The 22,467-nt window shown below is 30.6% G+C and overlaps 1 protein-coding gene across 1 annotated transcript; it reads right to left on the bottom strand.

Moving 5' to 3' along the window:
* Positions 1 to 504: 504 nt before the first annotated feature.
* On the bottom strand, positions 505 to 22,251 carry LOC143236478 (kielin/chordin-like protein). Its single transcript, XM_076474764.1, has 14 exons — positions 22,197 to 22,251; positions 21,896 to 21,925; positions 20,686 to 20,946; positions 20,136 to 20,354; positions 16,618 to 16,842; positions 14,210 to 14,260; positions 10,273 to 10,491; positions 9,459 to 9,529; positions 8,697 to 8,778; positions 8,061 to 8,174; positions 7,378 to 7,593; positions 6,666 to 6,881; positions 3,063 to 3,278; positions 505 to 895 (listed from the first exon to the last, which is right to left on the bottom strand). Exons 1-14 carry the CDS (start codon positions 22,249 to 22,251, stop codon positions 870 to 872), a joined length of 2,001 nt encoding a protein of 666 aa, XP_076330879.1. The 3' UTR covers positions 505 to 869.
* Between the last annotated feature and the right edge of the window lie 216 nt (positions 22,252 to 22,467).

The following is a 22,467-nucleotide window of genomic DNA, read 5'->3' on the forward strand; positions in this document are numbered from 1 at the left end:
TTTTTATAATATTGATTATTTATATGCAAATAGTAAACAAAAGTTTTACAGGTGGGGCGTTTGTGACTTCAACTTCTATATCTGATCCAATTATTTTTATTTATGAATTTTTTTCATATATAGATTTGCGAATAGTGGTTAAATATTATAGACGATGTATTCCTATCTCTGTGTTATTCATTTTTCACTCACCTTTGTTATTAAGACATAGTTTACCTTTCTCACTTGGTAGTTTGTACTATAGCTTTATTAGTTTTTATGTGCGACAATATTTTTATTTCCGATCATGATGTCTTAAAACTGTTTGATATCTCTGGAAATGTAGAAAAAAAAGATATTTTTATGGTCTTTTTCCTTACTACTGAAAGCTAACACCTCTCATACGTATATATATATATAATCACAGGTGTGTGTGATTAGTTACTCAACATCCATTATCTATGTCTCGGTCACATGTATTGATTATTTACTTTCTTCCTGAGCATGATTAATAAAATGCTCGGCTTTTAAAGAAAATGTTTTGAGAACAAAATTTCGTAATAAAAAGTTTGTGCATGATTAGAAGCAAAAACTCACGCTTCACTTAGCCATAGCCAAGCAACACCTCTGTTGTCAAATATACCCAATCTACAGTGAAAGAAGACATTTTTAATAATAGAAAGGAACATTTTCTCTTACTGTTTAAAAACAAAAATTAATAAATCGATCAAGGAAACACTTTAAAAGTAAACTAAGAAAACTTTAAGTGCTGATGGTGTCATAAGTTCTAAAAACTACTTGTAACCCAGGACATGATTCGTACACAAGTGTAGAGGATGACACTTGTAACACAGGTACACAAGTATAGAGATGACAAACAACATTTTACTTTAGTCTTCTTGCTTCTCTGGCGCATCTGCAGAAAGAAATACGAAAGGACGTTTAGTAAGTAAATATTCTGAATAAACTTCGAAAACAGTTCATCAAAAGGTATTGGGTGTCCATAAATTATTCATCCCATTATAGGCAAATTCTTTATTATATGAGTTAAAACGATTTGCGGCAATTAATAACAGGACAAAAAAATGTTTTCTTATTTCCCAGAACATTCACGTAAGACATGGTTCTTAATGTTTGGAACGAAATCATCTACCGCCTTGGTGTCCTGCATGTTACCAATGGGGCTCGCGTGGAAGTTTATAGAATCCTGGTTTACTGAATTAATGACTGAACTGTGGTAGGTTATTTAAGTGAAATGAACATTTGATTTGTGTTATTAGTTGCTGCAATCTATTTTAAGATAGCTCATATAATAGAATTTATAAAGGTTTATAATGGGGTGAATAATTTATGGATACCCTGTATAATAATCACTTTCAAACGTTATTTGAAGGTCGAAAATCGATATTCGCTGATTTAACATTTTACATGGGCAAAATATCTTTCATTAAACTAAAGAAATTGTTATAATTGCATCGTATAATTAAGAGTTATTCACAGTTATACTTATGTAAACGATGTTCTAGGTCCAGTATCAATTTTGGTACTTCTACTGTTAATTGTGTTGTTCCAAAGGCGTTGCTAGGTGAGTAAAAGATTTGAAGCTCTGGCCCATAAGCGAGATAATTTTCGACGTTTCATTATTATCTCTATCATGGTTTCTATTCCAGTTAAGGACAGCAACTAAGGATTCGGGGTACGGATTCCGTGTGCAAATGCTTAGCAACGTTGCTGCTCAGTTTGATGACCATTGTTACATGTTATTGTCCAACTCTACATTTATCATTGTAACAATACGTTCGAAGAAGGACAACGTCAGTCTTACATCACACTCTTGATAAACTTTATTCTGATTTTACACGTACATCGGAGTCTTCTTTCAAGACAGTATTAAACCACACGTAATTAACAAAATCCAGTGTAGGTGCAACGTGACACATGAAGTTACTATATTTTTTATTTCATCTCTCTCACGTAAAGTTTGTAAACAACAGTTCAGTTTAAGGAAACACCTGGACCTTTGAACTGTGAACTTTCGTCATCTTCAAATGCATATTTAACATCTTATTAACAATGCCGCGAGAAACGTACTGAACTATTATGACAAAGGCCTTTCGCTTTCTAATCTAACATTCACGCTGCATATGAAGATATGCTTTTGAAGTGGGTTGAAGCCCTTTGCTGCATGGTGTTTTTTGTTTCCATACAGAAAATTGCAGCTCCATTCTACATCGTCTAATAATCTCGTTATACGAACAGTCTTCTTTCAAAGAACTGTAACATGTATCTCAGTGGCTTGCAATGCCAAATAATTGGGAATACGTTATAATTCAAGTAAACATAGCTACTAAACATATCGCTCGTGGTGCTAAATTCGCTTCTGGAGAGACAGAATAACGTAACATGTTTTTTCAAAGCGATGTTATAAAGCGCGATTAATCTTCTGTTATAAATATCTAACCAGCTGTAATTAATATTGATAATTGCAGCTATATGCAAACATAAGAAATTCTATCCGTCCTATTTCTGATATCATTCTTTTTACTACAATTATCACTTTCTCACACATAAACTAAAGTTGATTACAATAACGGTATACCAGCTCACTTCTAAATAAAAGAAACTAAGTATTTCAGAAAACTGTTGTCTTTGGTACCATTGAATGTAAAAAAAGAAATCAAAAGCTTTCATTAATAAACCATTAAGTTTAATCTTTCTATAATGATAAAATTAAATTATTTGATAGGCAGTTTAATGTTTTATATTATTAATCGCAGATACATGGTGTAACACATAGTCATTATAGTTTCAGAATATACGAAATTTTGTATAGATACTTATGCACAATTGAACCAATACGTTTTAGTAAATACATATAATACCTATGGATAGCGATTTCACTCAGAGTTATTTCTATATATCTATTATAACTGAAACTTTCATTAATAACAACTCATAGTTAGAACTGTAACAAATGTTGGTATATTAGTCCGGTTTTTTTTATCTATTGATCAAGGATATGTTATCTCAGAATCCATAATACTTTAAAATGAAAACAAACATTCAAAATCAAGATAACTCACGGTGTACAACATGAGAGTTCTCTGTTTCTTGAACCTCACAAGTACAAGACGGACACTGGCCTTCATGTGCTTTCTCCTGTAGTTTACAGCCCTCCGGACACTTGGGAATTTCACATGCTATGCAGAAACATATCCGACATCCATCAGCGTCGTTTACCATCACACAGTCATAGCCTTCGCACACAGGAACTGGACAACGTCTATTACCAATGTTGGCTAAATACAAAACAAGTAAACATCAGTATGAACTTGCAAATCGGAGCAGCTGAGTATCAACCCGGTAACATTACATTTAAAATTACTCTGTTTATTGTACGGGAATTTAAGTATTATTTTGTTAAATGATTTCAAACATGCATAAAAGTATGTCACTGTAATGTTGTTATGGAATGGGATATATCAGGACTATATTATAAAATTACTTAAAATTGTGAATACAGTAGCATTACCAATAAATAGATGTTTTCGTAAAGGGTACTTAAAACCCCTTTCTAATAAAAATATTTATACACGCAGATTATAAAAATATGTTCAAAAGGGAATTTATAATTTCCAAGACATATTATTTCTTATTTAGTCATTGGAAAGCAAAGTAATATGGATCAACTTATTTCACAGTGACAAATCAGAAAAAGGTCTACAACAAATCAGACTTTTGTGGAATAGCTGCCGACGCGTTTCAAGCAACGTATAGGGCCTTCGTCTGAAAGCGACTTAATTAGAACGTACAAAAGTTGCTTCCATGACATATCTCTTAACCGTTATATATTTTGAACAGCTGGAAAATAAAAAGAGTATTCCCACTATTTCATCTGAAGACATACCAATCATTCAACATAACCTGTGGTGAAGACATACCAATCATTCAACATAACCTGTGGTGAAGTCATACCAATCATTCAACATAACCTGTGGTGAAGACATACCAATCATTCAACATAACCTGTGGTGAAGACATACAATCATTCAACATAACCTGTGGTGAAGTCATACCAATCATTCAAAATAACCTGTGGTGAAGACATACCAATCATTCAACATAACTTGTGGGTCTCTGTGCAATCTATCTGTTGAAATGGGCACTGATAAAGCGCCATATTTTTACACCACAAATGGCAGAAAGTAGGACGGAATACTGCGTTTTCAATACCACAGACGTAAGATCAAACCAAAGCCATAACCCAAAATACAAGAGAATAATAACAGACCATCTTTATTAACAAAATCTAAACTAATTAATACCAGCTGTTAAACTTGCTTTGTAATAAGTTGATATAAAATGGTAACTTCAGTGTATTGTCATTTATTATACCTTATATTTAATACATTCTGATTAATTGCATTATCAATGAAAAATTTAGAGCTGATCAGTTTCAGTATTATTTGTTACAATAACATATATAACTAATTATAATTGATGGAAAGATTATTTGTTGTTATCAATTCAGTTTTGATTCACTCTAGTATCTAGTTTTCCAAAGAAATTAAATTATCATCGGAAAGAAAAAGTTAAGTACAATCAAGCAAATTTATGTTAAGCATACAAATCTTTGATAAACCATTAAAGTTAAAACTACAAGGACCCAAGAACAGATCCTTGAAATATTTCACGAAAAATGTTAAATAATTCTCACTTAATGCTAAAATAAATGTATGTTGACCTCCCTTAATAAGATAAGTTTGTTGTTTCAAGAGCAGTTTCCCTTAGTCCATGATAAGGAACTTCGTAAATTAAAATATGTTCTTGTATTAAATGATTTCCACAAAATTATAAGACAGATCCACATTATAAGGGTAGATTCATACAGGACAATAACAGGTTAAATATAAAATTAAATTAATGATTTAGACCTACGTTTCGTGAATGAACAGGCTCGATATAAGTCGCAAATAAACATGTATACTTGCATTATACACTGCACAATTGCTTTCCTTTTGAACCTGCAAATTATTCAACAGTTGTCGCCCCTCTTTACTATTTACTGAACTACTTACACAGGTTACCACATAAGACTGACAAAATCCAACCCTCTTTCCTAACAAATGTAATCTAGGTTTTGCTCATAAGCGATGCGCGTTAACTACGTGTCTGGTCGTTACCGTACAGAAACTGTAACCTAGACATATCATATAATCGGCCAGTGAAGTGTATTGCTGTCATTGATCTATTTTTGCACAATGTGCGCAGGTGCAGCAAATTCCCATAGGCAAAGTAGAAACTATGTGTTTGAGAGCAATGAAATACAAAAGAAACTAGAAAACTGTTAAAACAATTGTGTTTATTTGTTTGTAATTAAGCACAAAGCTACACAATGGGTTATCCGTGTTCCGCTCACCACGGGTATCTAAACCTGGTTTCTAGAACTGCAAATCCGCAGACATATCGCTGTGCCATTGAAGGGTATTGAACAGTTTTATAGGCTATTTGTTTATGCCAAAACAACAAAGAAACAGACTAAAGAAATTTGTTTTAATCCCCCAAAATCCTTATATATATGAAATAGGTAGAAAATGTAATATACTTGAATTTCACAATATCTTATTGGCCTGTACCAGATGGTTTGGATATTTCGAAAAAGATTATGCCTGTAATTTTCTGTGTCTGGAAAAATAAAGTAGTATATAATAATTTTTCGATTTTGCAAAACATGCAGATTGGTACATTCAAAGAGAACACAAAGTATTAAGTGTTGCATGTTTATTTCACTTAATATTAATTATTTAACAGAAGCATTTGTTTGGTAATTTTATTTTCTTTTGTTTTTAATATAATTGATAGTTTTACCTTAGGTTAGCTTAGAATGTTATTCTTTAAACAGCAGTATACCTTCAAATCAAACAGAGTGTGGACCTAGTGGTAAAACGAATGTAGGTTAATGAACACATTTGAACAATTTAAGTTATATTTGAATAGAATACCTATAAATTAACTTAAATGTAAGACAGGATAAATTGATGGTTCATATTCAAAATAGCATATGGAAAATCATTGGATAAATATGAAGTGCATTATAAAATAAATGTTTATGTATTGAAATGTTTGTTATTATTAGATATTTAAATAGCATTAATACATTACACGAACTAGATGTCTCAATAATCAAGTAAAGTCCTCATTTTTATATAAAAATCGGAATGTTCAGAAAATCACTGTGCAATAACATTAACAGAACAAATATTGAAATAATGTCTTGACATAGCATAAAAAGTGTTACAAAATTATTGTATTTACCTATTTAGAGCTTATGTGCTAAGAAAACCGTTTTGTTAAACGTTAAATTTAGTAATTGTAATGTTTTCTTTAACAATCGATGTTAACATATTATAATTTTCATAGATGTTTTGCGATAATCTAAGACCTTTTATCAAATATACACAATACCATGGATGATAAATTCAGTTCATAAGTTCCATTTTTATATTTAATTATTTACTTTCATTAATAATAAATCTTAGTTAGAACTATAACTAATATCAGTATATCAGTCTGGCTTGTACGTATACTGATGATATTATTTTATCTACTGATCAAGAATTTGACATCTCAGAATCCATAATACTTTAAAATGAGAACATATAAACATTCAAACTAAAATAACTCACTGTGTGCTACGTGAGTATTCTCTGTCTCTTGTACCCGACAAGTACATGACGGACACTGGCCTTCACGTGATTTCTCCTGTAGTTCACAGCCCTCCGGACACTCTGGAATTTCACATGTTGCACAGAGACATGTCCTACATCCATTACCATCGTTTACCATCACACAATCATAGCCTTCGCACACAGGAACTGGACAACGTCTATTATCGATGTTGGCTAAATACAAAACAAGTAAACATCAGTAAGAACTTGCAAGTCGGAGCAGCTGAGTGTTATATGAAATTTAAAATTACTTTGAATTTTATAGGAAGTTAACCATGTTTCAGAAAAATGATTTAATATGCATACAAGTATGTCACATGATAATCAGTCAATGTAAAATCGTGGTGGGATGAAATGTATCGGAACTACGTTATAATATTACTTAGAATTGCGAGGATGTGATTCCACCAGTAAGTAATTGCTTTTGCGAAGGGAACGTAACACCCTTTTATGACCCAAGATATTCATAAGATATGTTTAAAATGGGGACTGAGTAATTCAAAGATAGGGATATTACTTATAGTTAATGATATTCGATAACAACAGAGTATGGATCGGCCTGGGGAACCAGGATTATCCAGAAAATATTGTACTATATAAATTAATGTTTATATAAAATGTGCACTGAACAGTTATTATTAAAGGGAATCCATAAAATAAGACAACTCACAGTATGCCACATAAGTATCCTTAACTTCTTCAACTCGACAAATACAAGATGGACACTGGCCTTCATGTGTCCCCTTCTGTATTTCACAGCTCGCTGGACAGTCGGGAATTGCACATGTTATACAAAGGCAAACTTTACATCCATCAGCAGCATCTACCAATATGCAATCATTACCCTCACACACTGGAACCGGACATCGCTCATTGCTGATTTTGGCTAAATACAAAACGTACCAGTAAACGATCATAAACATGTAAAATTTAATCATAACTTGAGGTTAAAACCGTTTCATTGAGCTGCAACAACCATGTAGTCGATATGAAATATTTGAGGTTTTTCAGTGAATTAGATGTGGAACCAAGTTTTAAAGTTATTTGTTCTCGGCTTAATTTGTTTCTATATTTAAGGCATGTAAAACTAGTGACACTAGTATACAGAAACTTTTTAGGAAATCTTGTGAATATTAAGTAATTTCACACATAACTCGAAAATTTTATTACCAAGGAAGTTACAATCAAAGAAATGGTTTACTTATATAGGTATTATAATATAGGTATTATTATAATCACACATGCAAGCATGAGACATGTGTATATAAATCTAACAACCCTTTTTATCTTTCATCATAAAACAGATACATGTTATTCACCAAACAAACATTCTGGAGAAACAAAAGTACTTACCTGGTTCGGAGGGGGAGCCACAGATGCAAGAAGGACAGTGTTGTTTATTTCTATTTTCCACTACACAGCCTGGTGCACAGTTTGGAATTGGACACTCTGGGTTGACTTTGATGCCTATAAAACGATAAACATATAACCTTAAATTGAGAATTATCTATACCCACAAGTTATAAACAGACGCATAAAAAGACGTGTAAATTTGCATTATCTAGCACAACATCTCTGATTGGTTGCGATTATTTTTTTATGATGCTAATAAATAGCCAATAAACACTTCGAATGCATTATACTGATGGGTATTGGATAATCAATCATCATCTCAAAGACAATATAACTAATAGCTGAATTAAATATTTATAAACATCAGTAAGTTAATTAAAACCTAAATTTTTACAATATAGTCGTGTTAAAACACACTCCAGTACTAGCAAATTTTTATTAAAGGAAAAATTAATATATAATTTACACAAACGTAATATTTTTGTTTAATCGGTAGTGACGTCTGTTTCGAAAGACAACTACTGTCCATTTGTTACAAATGCAATTATATTAACTTGTGGTTTTTGTTTACATTAGAAATCTTAGAAACACGTTTAAAATGTAATGTTTCGTGAAAAATATAACTAAAAACCTTACAGGTTGGAAGGGGTGGACAAGGTTCTTTCACACATGCAACACGAAACATAACACACTTTTCGTCCTCCGCGCAGATAACACTCTGAAAATATTCACGATTCAGTTCACAGTAAACACTAAAACACAAAGAGACGGTCTCTCTCTCTCTCAAAAATATAAAAGAATTTATAAACAGCCAGAGGAAAAAAATCTTTCAAACTACTAGTTTAACTTATTAAAATAGCTTCTAATAATTATAATAATGACTCAATATTTTTAATTAATATCATTTAAAAAGAAATTAATTTTATTTTCCGAAAATGACATTTTTCTTATAAGATGTCAGTAATTACACAGCAATATTTAACCTTTACTGAAATAAATATAGCAGTAATCGTCCTTATTTAATCTTGAACCTTATCGTATCAAACAGACTGACAGCTAACTAATTCAAAAGTGAAACTTATTGTAAGTGATCAGTGGTGGTATTTATAACTCTGTACAACTTTGTTTTTCTTCATTACACCAGAACAAAAGCAGTGCTAAATATATTGTTTAACACTAACCCTTATTGTAGCTAAAAAGGGGTCTTCATAACTATTAGTTAGTTTTCTTACCTTTACTTTCATTATAACAGAATAAAGGTATTGTTAACTACTGAATTTAGCCTTGATTTTCACCATAGTAATGCACAAAATAAAAACGATTATTAAAGTTTAATTTTCGTGTTCGGAACATAACATTTTTGGAACCTACTTAAGAAAATTTGAACAAGAAACTTACAGCACATGAATCCTCTTCAGGAGGTGGACCAATCAACACTGCTTCGTCACTGTTGTTTTCTTTAACGTTTTCTAAGACCACAATATTTCAGAGTAAAAATAAAACAAATTGAAATATTAGTGATTCAGCTAGTTGAAACGATAATTGTTAAAAATGTTATAGGTAAGTTAATGGAGCTAATAGCCAACACTTTATTGGAAAACAAAAATTACCTACAAGTTCTCCTACTCGTTATCAGAATTATTTTTATTCATGAAAGTTGTTTGTTGTTAACCGTAAAGCTTCACAAGAAGCTACATCTATGCTGTACCCATAACAGGTATCGAAACCTGATTTTAAGAGTTATAAGTTTTAAGGCTTATCAATAAACGACTGGGGAACATTATCGAGAATCAAATTAGTATAAACACACAAGCATAACACTTACTCTGCCATTAAAATTGTCGGCTAAATAATCCTAAACTGTTGCTGCTTTATTCATAAGATTTATGATCATATTGTATAAATATTCTATGCAAAATAACTAATCTACATATTAGTATATAAATAGGGTGTATGTAATACTCATACAATATAGTCTTCCGAATTTATGAAAAAAATAATGAATGATATTGTATTTATTATCGTAAATTCAATGAATAAATTTACAAGGAACTTTTAGTCTACTCTCAATAAATATTGCTATACGTGTTTTGTTACATAGAATAATCCTGGTATAAGTTAACAGGACAGCCAAAATCACAGAAGACTGGTGCTTCACGATAAAGACAGATCTAAGACAACACTTTTATCAATACAAAAGATGGCCACTTACCAGAGGTAGTTCGGCATGTGTATTCAGGACAACAAACACCCGGATGATAAGTAGGTTCACAATTTTCATAATCGTCATTGGGAATTGCGGGGCATGATTGATGAATGCACGTGAGCTCAGGAGGTGTGTTACAAGAGCACGTGACACAATTTGTTGGATGATTAATATCCAGAACTTCACCTCTCGTATAATATTTTTGATCGAAGAAGCAGAGATTACCTGAAAATTAAATAAACGCAAGTAATAAATACATATGTATATTCATAAGAAAAACATATGCCCTGGATGGCCAGGTGGGTTAAGGCGTTTGACTCATAATCTGAGGATTGCGGGTTCGAATCCCCGTCGCATCAAATATGCTCGCCTTTTCAGCTGTGGGGGCGTTATAATGTGAAGTAAATCCCACTATTCGTTAGTAAAAGAGTAGCCCAAAAGTTGGCGGTTGGTGGTGATGACTAGCTACCTACCCTCTAGTCTTACATTGCTAAATTAAGGACAGCTAGCGCAGATAGCCTTCGAGTACCTTTGCGCGAAATTAAAAAGTCCAAAGAAACAAGAAAAAAAATGATAAAGGAACAGACTTCACACCATGTTTCAGGTATCGATCTTCTTTCAAATCTCACCTGAAATTAATATCATTACGGGAGAAAAGTTGAGGTTAGATAGTTATTTTAATTGACAGAGGCGTTCTTATTAACCAACCAGTATATTAATTACGTGTATAAAACTTATTCTATGATTTAGTACTAATATTATTTAATTCGAAATAGCATATACAGTTAACTGAGTGTAAGATAAATGACAAGTCTAACAATTTGTAAATTTATACTTTATTCAAGACAATCAACTTGATTCTAGTTTACGCAACAAAGATACAAATGAAGGCGTTTTACTTTGTAATCAGCTAAAGTGAGTAATGTTTACCTAAAACGTTATATGAGAGACAATTGAATTATTGACGCAATTGGAAATGTTTAACTTTATATTACTGGTACATTTGATTGTAAAAGAAAAACAAAATGTTTATTTTGCGCTATTATTAATGTTCTTCTGTGTGTTAAAAATAAAATTTGGAAGTTAGTTTGGAACTCGTTTAAGATTTGCTGTTTTCAAATCTTTTGTCAAATCGTTAAGTTTAAAAAACACCTTTAAGACAAGAGCAAAAATGCTAATAAATGACGATTTTTAAAACAGTTAACAAAATGTTTCGCTAAATTCTAGTCAAATGTCCCTTAACAATATAGCAATTTTTAAATTAACAAAGTAAACAAATTTCAAACACTCCATAAATTAAATGGATTCCCACGGAAAACGCTATAATTTGGGATATAAAATGTGCCCTAGGTTTTGGGACTGCGAAAGTTGGACCTACATTGTGGTGGATATTCACCGTCTATCAGTCTTAACCTCTATTTGCCAGTCTCATACGATGAAATTATCAAAAGAAACACAAGTTACGAGAGCGGGATGTGGGTGCTCAAGCCCACAACGTTCCACATCTATATCCACAAAAGCAGTTTATCCGGATAAAAGCAGTTCCAAATTATTTAAACTACCTTCTTGAAACAAGAAATGCTTATCTGAAACGTTCATCAAAAACTCATTAATTACTTTAATTTCAAGATCGAAATAATGTGTCTTTACATTCGAAATTGAAGAATTTAATTTCTCATGCTACCGGATAAACTGTGTTAATAAAATTATTTATTTCAGGATTATCTACAGTTAATAAATTGTCTGTATATCTACAAGTTAAAGCAAAGAAAATGTTCTAGTTCATGTAATATTCAATAAACCCATTTCTCATAAAAATAAGTAAATATATATTCAAGTAGAATAGAGCTCCAATTAGACTACTCTCGTCTGTTTAAGTACCTGGTTATTAAAATGTCAATATAGAAATTTAATATGTCCATTATATTATTGGGGCTAAATATTTCTTCCATCTTCATGGAAGGGTAATATAATTCTTCTGTTAAATAATTCATAACAATTAAATATTTCAAATGGCGTTTTGGCATATAATATGATAAAATCAAACATTTTAATATTTTTCACGTGTGTACTTATATAGGTATTCTAAACTGGGTTTATTGTTTTTTTATTGTTCAAAACATGTGTTTAACAATATTTACATTTTTAATTTTATCACGTAAAATGTTAAGTAATTTATTTAATAAGATGGTTGGCTGTTTAATAATAATTGGTTTTATTGAACTACAAATAAATCTAAATTTAATTTGAGCTTTATGGAGTTTAAAATAGCATATAAAAAAAGTAAATCTTTAAAAGAATTTGGTTTAGAATATAATTGTTTTTAATGAGCTTTAAGTTATTAATTACCGTATTTTTACATTAGTTAAGGAATTTAAATGTTTGAGTACTATTGATTTCATTTACCATAATTAATTCATAAAACCTTTTACAAATAAAGCCAATGTTGTATTTTTCTTTACCAATGTGAACTATAATATTTTTCTTGTAATTATGGAATCTTAATTTTTAACTGATGAAAAGAAATCCATACGGTATTTCATTAGCTATATACAATATAATTTAAATACTACTTTAAGAACACCAAATGTCCATTCCATGAGATGCAATATAAGTTTCAAAATGTTTTCATCAATACTGTTTAATGTATTGTACTATGTTTTGCTTACAACATTTTGTGGCAATTCTTTATTTAAATCTTTAAGTATTTCACATAATAATTTATCTTCTATAATTTCCTAGATAACAGTAATAGTGTTTATGAAAAAGATAACTAAATTATTTTCACACTCACAAGGTACATTAATTCATCTACATTTAAATTAGTTTAAAAAATCCTGATAATTGTTTAATAGTGAACCTATTGGTACTTCATATATATAAATAACGGTTGGCTTAACGTATTTATGAGGGAATCTAATTGTTATATAATGATAAATAATTTTAAAAACCTGCAAATCTACGGACACTGTTTAAAATTAATTACCAAATATGAAGTATTAATTTAAGGTTTCTTTTTTTTTAAATTTGATAAATCAAATTTACAACACTAAAATCAGCGGTTCGATTCCTCTCGGTGGGCTCAGCAGATAGCCCCATGTGGCTATAAGAAAATAAAACTCACTCTTCTGCTTCATCACTGAAGCTTTCATTACAAAATTATCATCATTTTCAGTTTATCCTTCTTAATTTAGACCTACTTTTTAACAACACAATTTATTAATTACATAACATTTCGTCTTTATAACTTGCTTCATAATCTACTTGCTTTAGATTTCTTGGTCATGCATGATGTTTCACAAGAACTAAGTAATTCGAAGATATTTGGTTGTCCTTGCAACCACCATACATAAACACCTTGCAATAGTTTTTTCTTCAAAAGATACCATTGAACTAAGTTTTGATTTAAGTAAACCGAGGACTGATTTTGGAGGCAGGTTAAATACAGCAAGCAATAAATAAGAAACAATAAGTGGTTCTCAATGCATCATACTGACAGCCCCTGTGTGAACTCTTTATAAAATAAAATCTGAAATCTTGAAGATGTTGGATCATGTTGCTTACTGAAACATGTAGAACATGTTTCATTTTTTAACTTTAAACAAGTACAATTATTGTACATGAGAAAACGATGATTTTTTTCTTTAACGACCGATTAAACATTTTTGCTTATGTGAATAAAATGTATTTGAAGTGTAAGTCATCACTCTTGGTTCGTAAAGCTAAATTAATGCTTGATGAGATTTCACCTAAATCGACATAAATAAATATTCTTATTTAAAATTTATTGATTGTGGTCATGATATGCATTACATAGTAATTTTCATCCTAACCCTAATAAGGTAGCCACGCGTAAAGTTGTTACCAACAGAATTGTCTGTCTATAGTTGTACTTTAAGCTCTTAAGAAAAATTTATTCTCCCTAACAACTGAAAATCCTTACTTTTACTTTCTGATTCCACTGCTTGTTCAAGTGTAGTATTTTCTCTTGATGCTAGGGGAAAATAAAACAAAATAATTAAACATTAAAGACAAAAAAGTAAATAAACCATTCAATATGGTCAGTCTGTAATATTTCATTCTGCTAAATTTTAAATCATTTTAGAAATAAGAATATAGAATTAGAAAGTTAATTATTTTAAACGTTCATGTAATAACTGCTAGATAAAACTTATGAATGCCCTCTCTTTTATAATTAAAAAAATAAAGTTTCTTACCTAATCCCAGAAAATAAATTAAACATGGAAGGCCTGATACTAAAGAACGAACGAAGTGAGAGCTTTAAGTGTTTCTTCTAAAGTCTTTCTACTTTAGAAAACTAAATTTGTTCCACTATCACGACACATTGTGTTAGTTATTACAAAACCTAAACTTTATTTAGAAAACAAAAAAAGTGTTTCATATTATTTTGTAGTATTTTGAAGGTATATTTAATCCTAAAAATACCTATGCAATCTATATAAATAATACGCTTGCATTTGTCTGTCTTCAACTTTTTTTGTAAAATTTTCAGGCAAACGCTAAGATCTCTTATCGTTAAAAGACCTTTGTATGAGGGATCAGGATTGTATATTTCCATTCAGAATCACCTTACCTGCACTTTTGTCTGGTCAAACGTTTTAATTCAATGAATATGATATACAATGACGATTGGCTTCGACTTCAAATTTGGTATTTTTATTTGTAAAGTATTTCACACAAATACACTTAAATAAGTCAAGAAATTAAACATAAGTCTAAAATATGCATAAGCAGTTTGTTCAAAACCGTATGCTTATCTCTGTAATGACACGCTTTCAAACGTTTCTACATATCAGTTAAGCTTTCCTTCATTACGACTATACTTTGCTATAACTTAGCTTCGATTGGTTTTATATATTATTATAAATACTTTCTAGCTACTCTTTCTTTTAGTAATAGTTTTATTCTCCATTTTGCGAGTTTTTGTTTCACCTTGTAAAACAGTATTATACACTGAACGCTCATAGATGGTTTACACTCTGTATAAAATCTCAAACACCATTACTATGCTTTGTTCATTTTACTTGTAACTTTATTAAATCAATTTACTTCTACGTGAGTTTGTGTGACTGCGTAAAAGTTTTTACGAATAGACCAGAATTTATCGTTTTAACACATAATGCCTGCAAGGAAACTTAGCTTAAACGTCGTACAGAAAAATGATATAATAAGTGAAATTCCAGTGAAGTGCATGAAAACTGCTACAAATGTTTTGCGAGTTGCAGCTAGTTAAATAACAATACCATAGTTACAAACCTAACTCAAAGTAATTATTGTTCCTGCACTGCAGTTGACATATGAGGCAATATATTATAACGGATGTAATGGACTGGGCAAATTAGGTCGTGTTACTCCGAAACGTTCCTTTGTTCTATAACATAGATGATGTTTGTCACAGTAGTGGTGTTCTATTGGATAAGAGAAGTGAAATTACAAATAACAGTATAGTTCTGATGGATAACAGTAGTAGATAACAAATTATGTTACTTATAGCTGTGATATTCTATCGTGTGATAACAGTGGTTAGGGAAGGATGAACAGGATTGACTATATTTAAATATGTGAGAAGAAAAGAAACATATGAAGAAGATAAGATTCTGTGCAGAAGAAAAGTTTAAAGCTATTTCACAAAAGAAGCTGTAGTTAAGCTTAATGGGATCCTCAAACAGATCATTCAATAGTGTGGAAGAGAAACTTAAATAAGTTTTTGAAGATCAAATAATAAAGAATTATTACGACCGTGTTTCAAAAATATTTGATGGAAATAATTCAATTAACCAGTTTTGCATCTAGAAATATCCTACAAAAAAAAAACTAAAACAAATGCAGTCCACAAAGTTCTCCAATAAAGTGCAGTCTTCCTTGCATAAACATTTGTTAAGCAAAAGTGGAATTTATACAAAAATGGGAGAACTAACAATATACATATGAAATAACATAAAACAATTTAAAGAATGGATACTAAACAGAAGAAAACTGAAATATGTTTAGATAAGAACATTTTAAGATAAGAAATAGATAAATTTGGGAAACAAAATTCATAAAGAGCTAACAAATTGTGTAAATGATTCAAATATTTCGTGTTCAATATCATAGTATTAATTTGATTAATTATAAAATATGTATGATATACCAAAAAGGCCAAGGAATAAATAAGATCAATTGTTATGCTGTTAATTAGGCAGAGAAATTAGATTAGGTAAAAGAAGTAATGTTTCTAAACTCAGTTTTAACTCGTTGGATAATATATATCACGCTATTAATGAAAGCAGTGTATTAATTTGGTAATAAAGACACGTTTGTAATGGCTGTAGTGTTCAAGTTACTTACGACAGTGATACTCGATTGGACAACAGCTACTGGCATGGTATATTGGAAGACATCCTCTTCTAAGTTGGTGGAGGTGCTCTTCCAAAAGACAGTCGATTTTCCTACAACTAGGACTATCTAATCCGCTCCATTCTTCAGTACAAATACACGTTAAGCAACTGTCTTCATCAGGATATATCCGTTGTCCTAATTCGTAAGTTTTTCCGTTGTAATTACAAGCAGCTTCTGAAAAAAGCCAACCCATATATACATATATTCTAAACAGATCTATGCACTGTTCAACTGGTTACTTTGTAAAGAAACAAGTTATTTCAAGAGTACCTAACAGAGAAAGCTAGAAAAATCTGACAAGGTTATTTGTTTTTTGAGTGGAATATTGGACAGTTAATGTTCCACAGAAGTTACAAGACGCTAGCGTTTATAATATAGTAAAAATGTGTTAGCATCGTTAAAAAACTTGAATTTCTCTGAATAAATTTTTAGGTTGTTGATGTAACTTCCACAAGTTTATGGCTTCAACATTTCTTGTAGTCATGTCAAAAACTCGAAGTAACAAACAAAAGTATTACATATAGAAAAAGCTCCAAACATTTTGTTCACTCTACTTGACGGAATTGTAGGACAAATATAATTTGTAATAATACATGTAAAAACACAAAACCTTTGTTAAGAAGTATTATTGTTAACCACCATTCAGTTAATTTTCATCTAAAGTCGGCATCTGGTGATCATTTTGTAGTCTTCTTGTTTATCGTTAAACATTAAGGTATCAATGGTTGTTTGTATTGTGCCCTCTGCAGGTATCGAAAACTGGGTTTCAGCGTTATACGTCTTCAGACTTACTGGGGTCTGACGTACAATCTTCAAATTAAGTAATTGATCATTCAGCTTGCAATTGGAATTGAACAGTTTTATATGAAGTATATTCATCACAAACAGAATGTTAAGATTCTAATTTATTCTCGACCACTTCCTGAAGAGATTTCTTCAGAGCATTTTTAGCTTCCAGTCTTTGATGGAATATAACCTGGTTACCGAAAGCATCCCATATTCGTTGTACGGAGCTGACATCTGGTGGCCATAAAGGTCACTTTTCATTAATATTTTTAGTTAATGTGCCGACAGTGGTAGTTGATGTCATCATACATTACGATTGAGTCAGAGTCAGTGGCACGTGGTAGCAGAAATGGTTATAGGATGTAGTCTCTATCATTTGTCGTAATAATGGTGTCAGTCTGCAGGATGTAAAAGTCAATACAATCGTCACTGTTTATTTCTGTTCCATTCGTACCTCCTGCAACGTCACGTACATCCCGTTGCTAAATAGAAATTGGTTGAATCTGACTTCAGATTTTCTAAATTAGTTATGTGCCTGTTGTGAAGTTAGATGCGACTCATCAGTTACGTGTAATAATGTTTTAATGTAGTCCATTCCCTGGACCTGTTTTTTGCTCATTTGTTTTGCATATTGCTGTAAGTGAAATGCATCTTATTGATATCTGTCACACACCGATCCAGGCAGGCTTTAATAAGTTCTGTTGTTAATCGTCTGAATACTGATACAGTGTTTAGTTGCGGTTATCTACAATACCGTAAATTTTATAATGCTCCGAAACAAGATCAACAGATGATGATCAGTTGATATAAAGGACGAGGATACGCTTTGTTCATGTGGTATCCACATCAGTTGTATGTTGGTTTGGAAGCAGTTTCACTTCCTGCTAACAATAATGTTAAAAACTTGGAGAAATTTAACAACTGTCGTAATTAATTGACTTCCATTTGTCCGATAACTCTAGATGAGTAAGTACATTCAAGTGTTTTCTCCCAAACATAACCATGGATCAAGAATAAGTTGGAATTTCTGGATTTCTGAGATTCACTTCAAAGAAACAGCGAACTAAATTCTACGAAACAACTTTATATATCGTATAGATTAAGGAAGTTGTTTGTATTTCAGATCTAATCACATCAGATACTTGAAGAGGTAAATTTATTTTATTATATGACAATAGGTTTTGCTTTGTCAAAGTAAGAGTATTTTTAATTGCAGCGTAGTAAAATATTGCTCTTAATATTTTTACATCGTTATAAGCTTGATAAACTGGTTTCCATTATTTCGAGATGTAAATAGTTTAACGTTAAAAAAGTAGCAGAGTTTCATATTCTTTACACCATTTTGTGACAAAAACAGTTTTTACTCTTATATAACTTAATATAATTTATAATAAATATAAATAAATAAATCGAGTTTCTTAGTCTAATATTAGAACCCTGGATACAAAAGAAAAAATAGAAACTGACTTCAATATTGATAATTGAGATAGCTGTGTTTAAGATTTTGAGAATAGTGATAGCGTTATCCGTTACGATGGATACTTTACTTTTCTTTAATAACTAATATCACTTGATAGAACACAAATTGTAATTATGTATAAAATTTCTGTATTGCGTTCAAAAAATGAAATGGTGATTACTGCTAAACTTATGATAAAATAAGAAATTTCTTACAAAAGTTCACACAAATGGAACAACGTTTACTCACGTTGGGATTGTTGGCTGCTTTCGTACTCTAAAGAAATAGATTAAAATATATTTATTACCCTCATAAAATACCACATTTTTGTCTTTATAACTTTTATAAACAAGTATATTAGGTAACAGATGTGAATTTAAAGGACAATATTTTTAGTTAACCACCTCAAAATGTAGGGTCATGTTTTAAGGTGTAGCGATGTTATAACATACAACAGCATTTATTATCTCAGTTAATAACTAGATTATAAAATAACAAATGAATAGATGGAGATCATATATTTCTAAATAAAAGTAAATGTTTACAAAGGAAAATAAATTCATAAGAAACTGGTAATGGAGTGGAAAAAGTAGGTCATGTTACTCCCAAAATAACTTTGTTCTGTAACATAGTTGAGGTCTACCATATCCACATATTAGACTGAAGTTAGAATCAGTGGTGCGTGACAGCAAAAATAATGTATTTATGTATGCATTTATAAAGCATTTTAAACATTATATTTTACTTGTCATATCTGCTGAACTGTGTTGTTCATATAAGCTGCTGTATTTGCAAGAGCAAGTAAACATTGGAATTACCTTATTCACAGCTGCATAACCGTACTAGTGATTAATTAATAAAAAAAACACAATAATTCACGTTTTTATTATATTTGTTTTTTTTTTATAATTTATATTATACATACCTAGGTGTATCATATTTTTCAATTTATGTTACCTAAAATATTCATAAATTTCCTAACAAAACTAGTTTTGGTAAATATATGTACGACAACCACAGTAAGACGAATGGATTATTCAATAAACTATATCCACAAAATTACAAAACAACTGTCACGATCTTCGGTGATATATGTTACACTGTTAATAAATAGGATTATAGATAAAGTTTTTACATTATTTTAAAATAATTGTTTCTGTTTTCATCAACTGTAAGTGGGAACGTTAACATTAATGAAGCATTGTTTAATCACAAAACTTACTACATATCGTACGGACAGCACAGCAACTTTCATTATCGTAAACATGGTAACATCCAGGTTTCGGAGGAGGAAAAAATAGTTCAGGACATTCAATCGAGAAACAACTCAAAACAGCGCCATCTTCAGGTGTATATCCCTGTTGGCATGCGCACTTTCGACATGAATCAGTAACGACGATTTCTTGTCCAAGTTGATAAGTTTTTCCTTGATAGGTGCACACTTCAAACAGATAGTAAACTATAATTTACTTACTTGAAACATATTTTATTTAAGATCTTGCTTGCAGAGCCGAATTTAAAAGTTTTTATATCAAACCACATTTGGTAAATGTCGAGTATTATACTAACGTTCACGTATTGAGGTATTTTTAAATTGTTATAATTCATAATAAAAGAACTAACATAAATAAAAGTCTATAGCAAACTTCTGCACAATATCGTAAGTTTATAAGTTAAAATATTCCTTTTCTAAATATATCCGCTGAACTGTGTTGTTGCTCATTGGCTGCTAACATTTAAATTATAAGATAATGCGTATTTTCTAAAAATACCTTCTTGTTGTTCATTGGTTGCTGGACATTGAAACCTTGTTGGACATTTACATCCATCTTCTTGGTTGTATATTGGAGTACAGTTCTTTGCTTCGTAATGCTTAAAGTATCTGTCTTCACAGTCGCAAGGAATCTGTTTCGGTTGACTTTTGAGATCATCTTCTAACGTAATTCGAACCCTCTCACTATTCAGTGGATCAGGTGTTTGTTCTCCTTCTTTTTTTCTATTAGTTTCTGATTTTTGTGGTAAGTTTGCAGAGGCTGAACAAAACATTTGATATTAATCACCTTATATTACCATAGATAAAACCCTAAAACAAATGTAGAATTAAATTAACATCGAATTATGTGTAATCCTTCATGTTATTAAAACTATATACTCTCACAAGCTAATAAAACAACGAGAATGGACAATAATTGAAAAAATTAAAAGATACCAAACAAAATATGTTCCAAATAATAGAAGTACAAAAACATGATACTATAATTGTTATAAACATTAACATAAATACAATCTACTGCAAATATCTTGCTTTAAAAGACAATAACCAATCGATTGATTTTTTATAAAATAAGGTATCAAGTTAATGTGATATTTTCAAGAGAAACAATAACTGATGATATCGTGTTGTTTCTTTATAGTTGTGTTTACAAAAATCTGTAAGAATTTAAAACCCTTCAGAAGAAAAGAACAGTAGAAAATAAACTAACCCTTAGTTGAATTTACCGAATTAATTATCTGGCTTTATTATAGCATTTGCTTCATTGAGAACACAACTAATATCTAATAAATAATAACTAATTTCTAAGTAAAATAGGAAAAAGTAACGGTGAAACTATTTTAAAACTTATTATGATCTTATTCAGAATAGTTAAACGAGTTTTCGGTCGAGACTAAAGTTGTTTGATTATATTATATTTTAAAAAGCTAATGTAAGCTTACACAGCATTATATAATCTCCGTTTTGCAAATTTATCAGTCAGACATTAGCCTCATTCAAATTTATCAGTACATTAGCCTCATTAAATATGTTTGTTAGTTCATTTCTTTTTACAGTGGCTTTTTTACATTTTCCGTTCGTTATAAAAATACATATATTAAAATAAAATTAAAACCAGAAACTACTGCATGAAGTAAAAAAAAAAAAAACAATGACTGAAATAGTTGTCAGGTTTACCACAGTTTTTAACAAGTAAAATATTTAGTTACCTTCTCCTTCTGGGGCTTCTCTAACTGAACCTGTATATAAAAAAAAGCTTAAATAGCCAAAAAGCCAAGTTATTTATTAGTTTAACTTTGTAATTTCTTATATTCAGTTTTATTGACTGTTTGTTGAAACTATTTTAAATTCAAATTCTGTCAAAAGTTTCTTTAAAATATGTAAACGTGTCATTTAAAATTATAATTGCTTTATTTTCATTTTTTTTAAGGATGAATAAATCAAACGTGCAGAAATTAAAAAACATTGTTACCTTTGCTAGCCCATGGAGCCAGTGATTGCTTGGTGTACCAGCAACCGGTAGAGATGACAGTGAATGACAGCTATGAGAGATTTGCAGCTTCATATTGTATTCTGTTTAATTTTTTTTGTCCAAAGTTTAAACACATCAAATACTCCATAAACGTCGAATCTGCGTGTGACTTTTTCATTTTGGTTTTACTTTACTACGCGCAGCAAATTCAGCTGCCCAGTTTTTCTATATATTCGAATGGAGAAACAGGAAGCAGAGACGAAACGAAAAAATCATGATCCCTATTGCAAATCTACATGCACACATTAT

This window comes from Tachypleus tridentatus, chromosome 13 (genome assembly GCF_004210375.1).
Source record: "Tachypleus tridentatus isolate NWPU-2018 chromosome 13, ASM421037v1, whole genome shotgun sequence".
NCBI classification, from domain to species: Eukaryota; Metazoa; Arthropoda; class Merostomata; order Xiphosura; family Limulidae; genus Tachypleus; species Tachypleus tridentatus.

Bases quoted from the DNA above. Each gene is read 5' to 3' on its own strand.
- LOC143236478 (XM_076474764.1), bottom strand. From the start codon at position 22,251: ATGAAGCTGCAAATCTCTCATAGCTGTCATTCACTGTCATCTCTACCG. The intron at 9,530-10,272 runs GTAAGTGGCCAT...TTGTGGTCTTAG, and splicing joins CACATGCCGAACTACCTCTG to AAAACGTTAAAGAAAACAAC. The intron at 6,882-7,377 runs GTGAGTTGTCTT...TTTTGTATTTAG, and splicing joins GGATACTTATGTGGCATACT to CCAACATCGATAATAGACGT.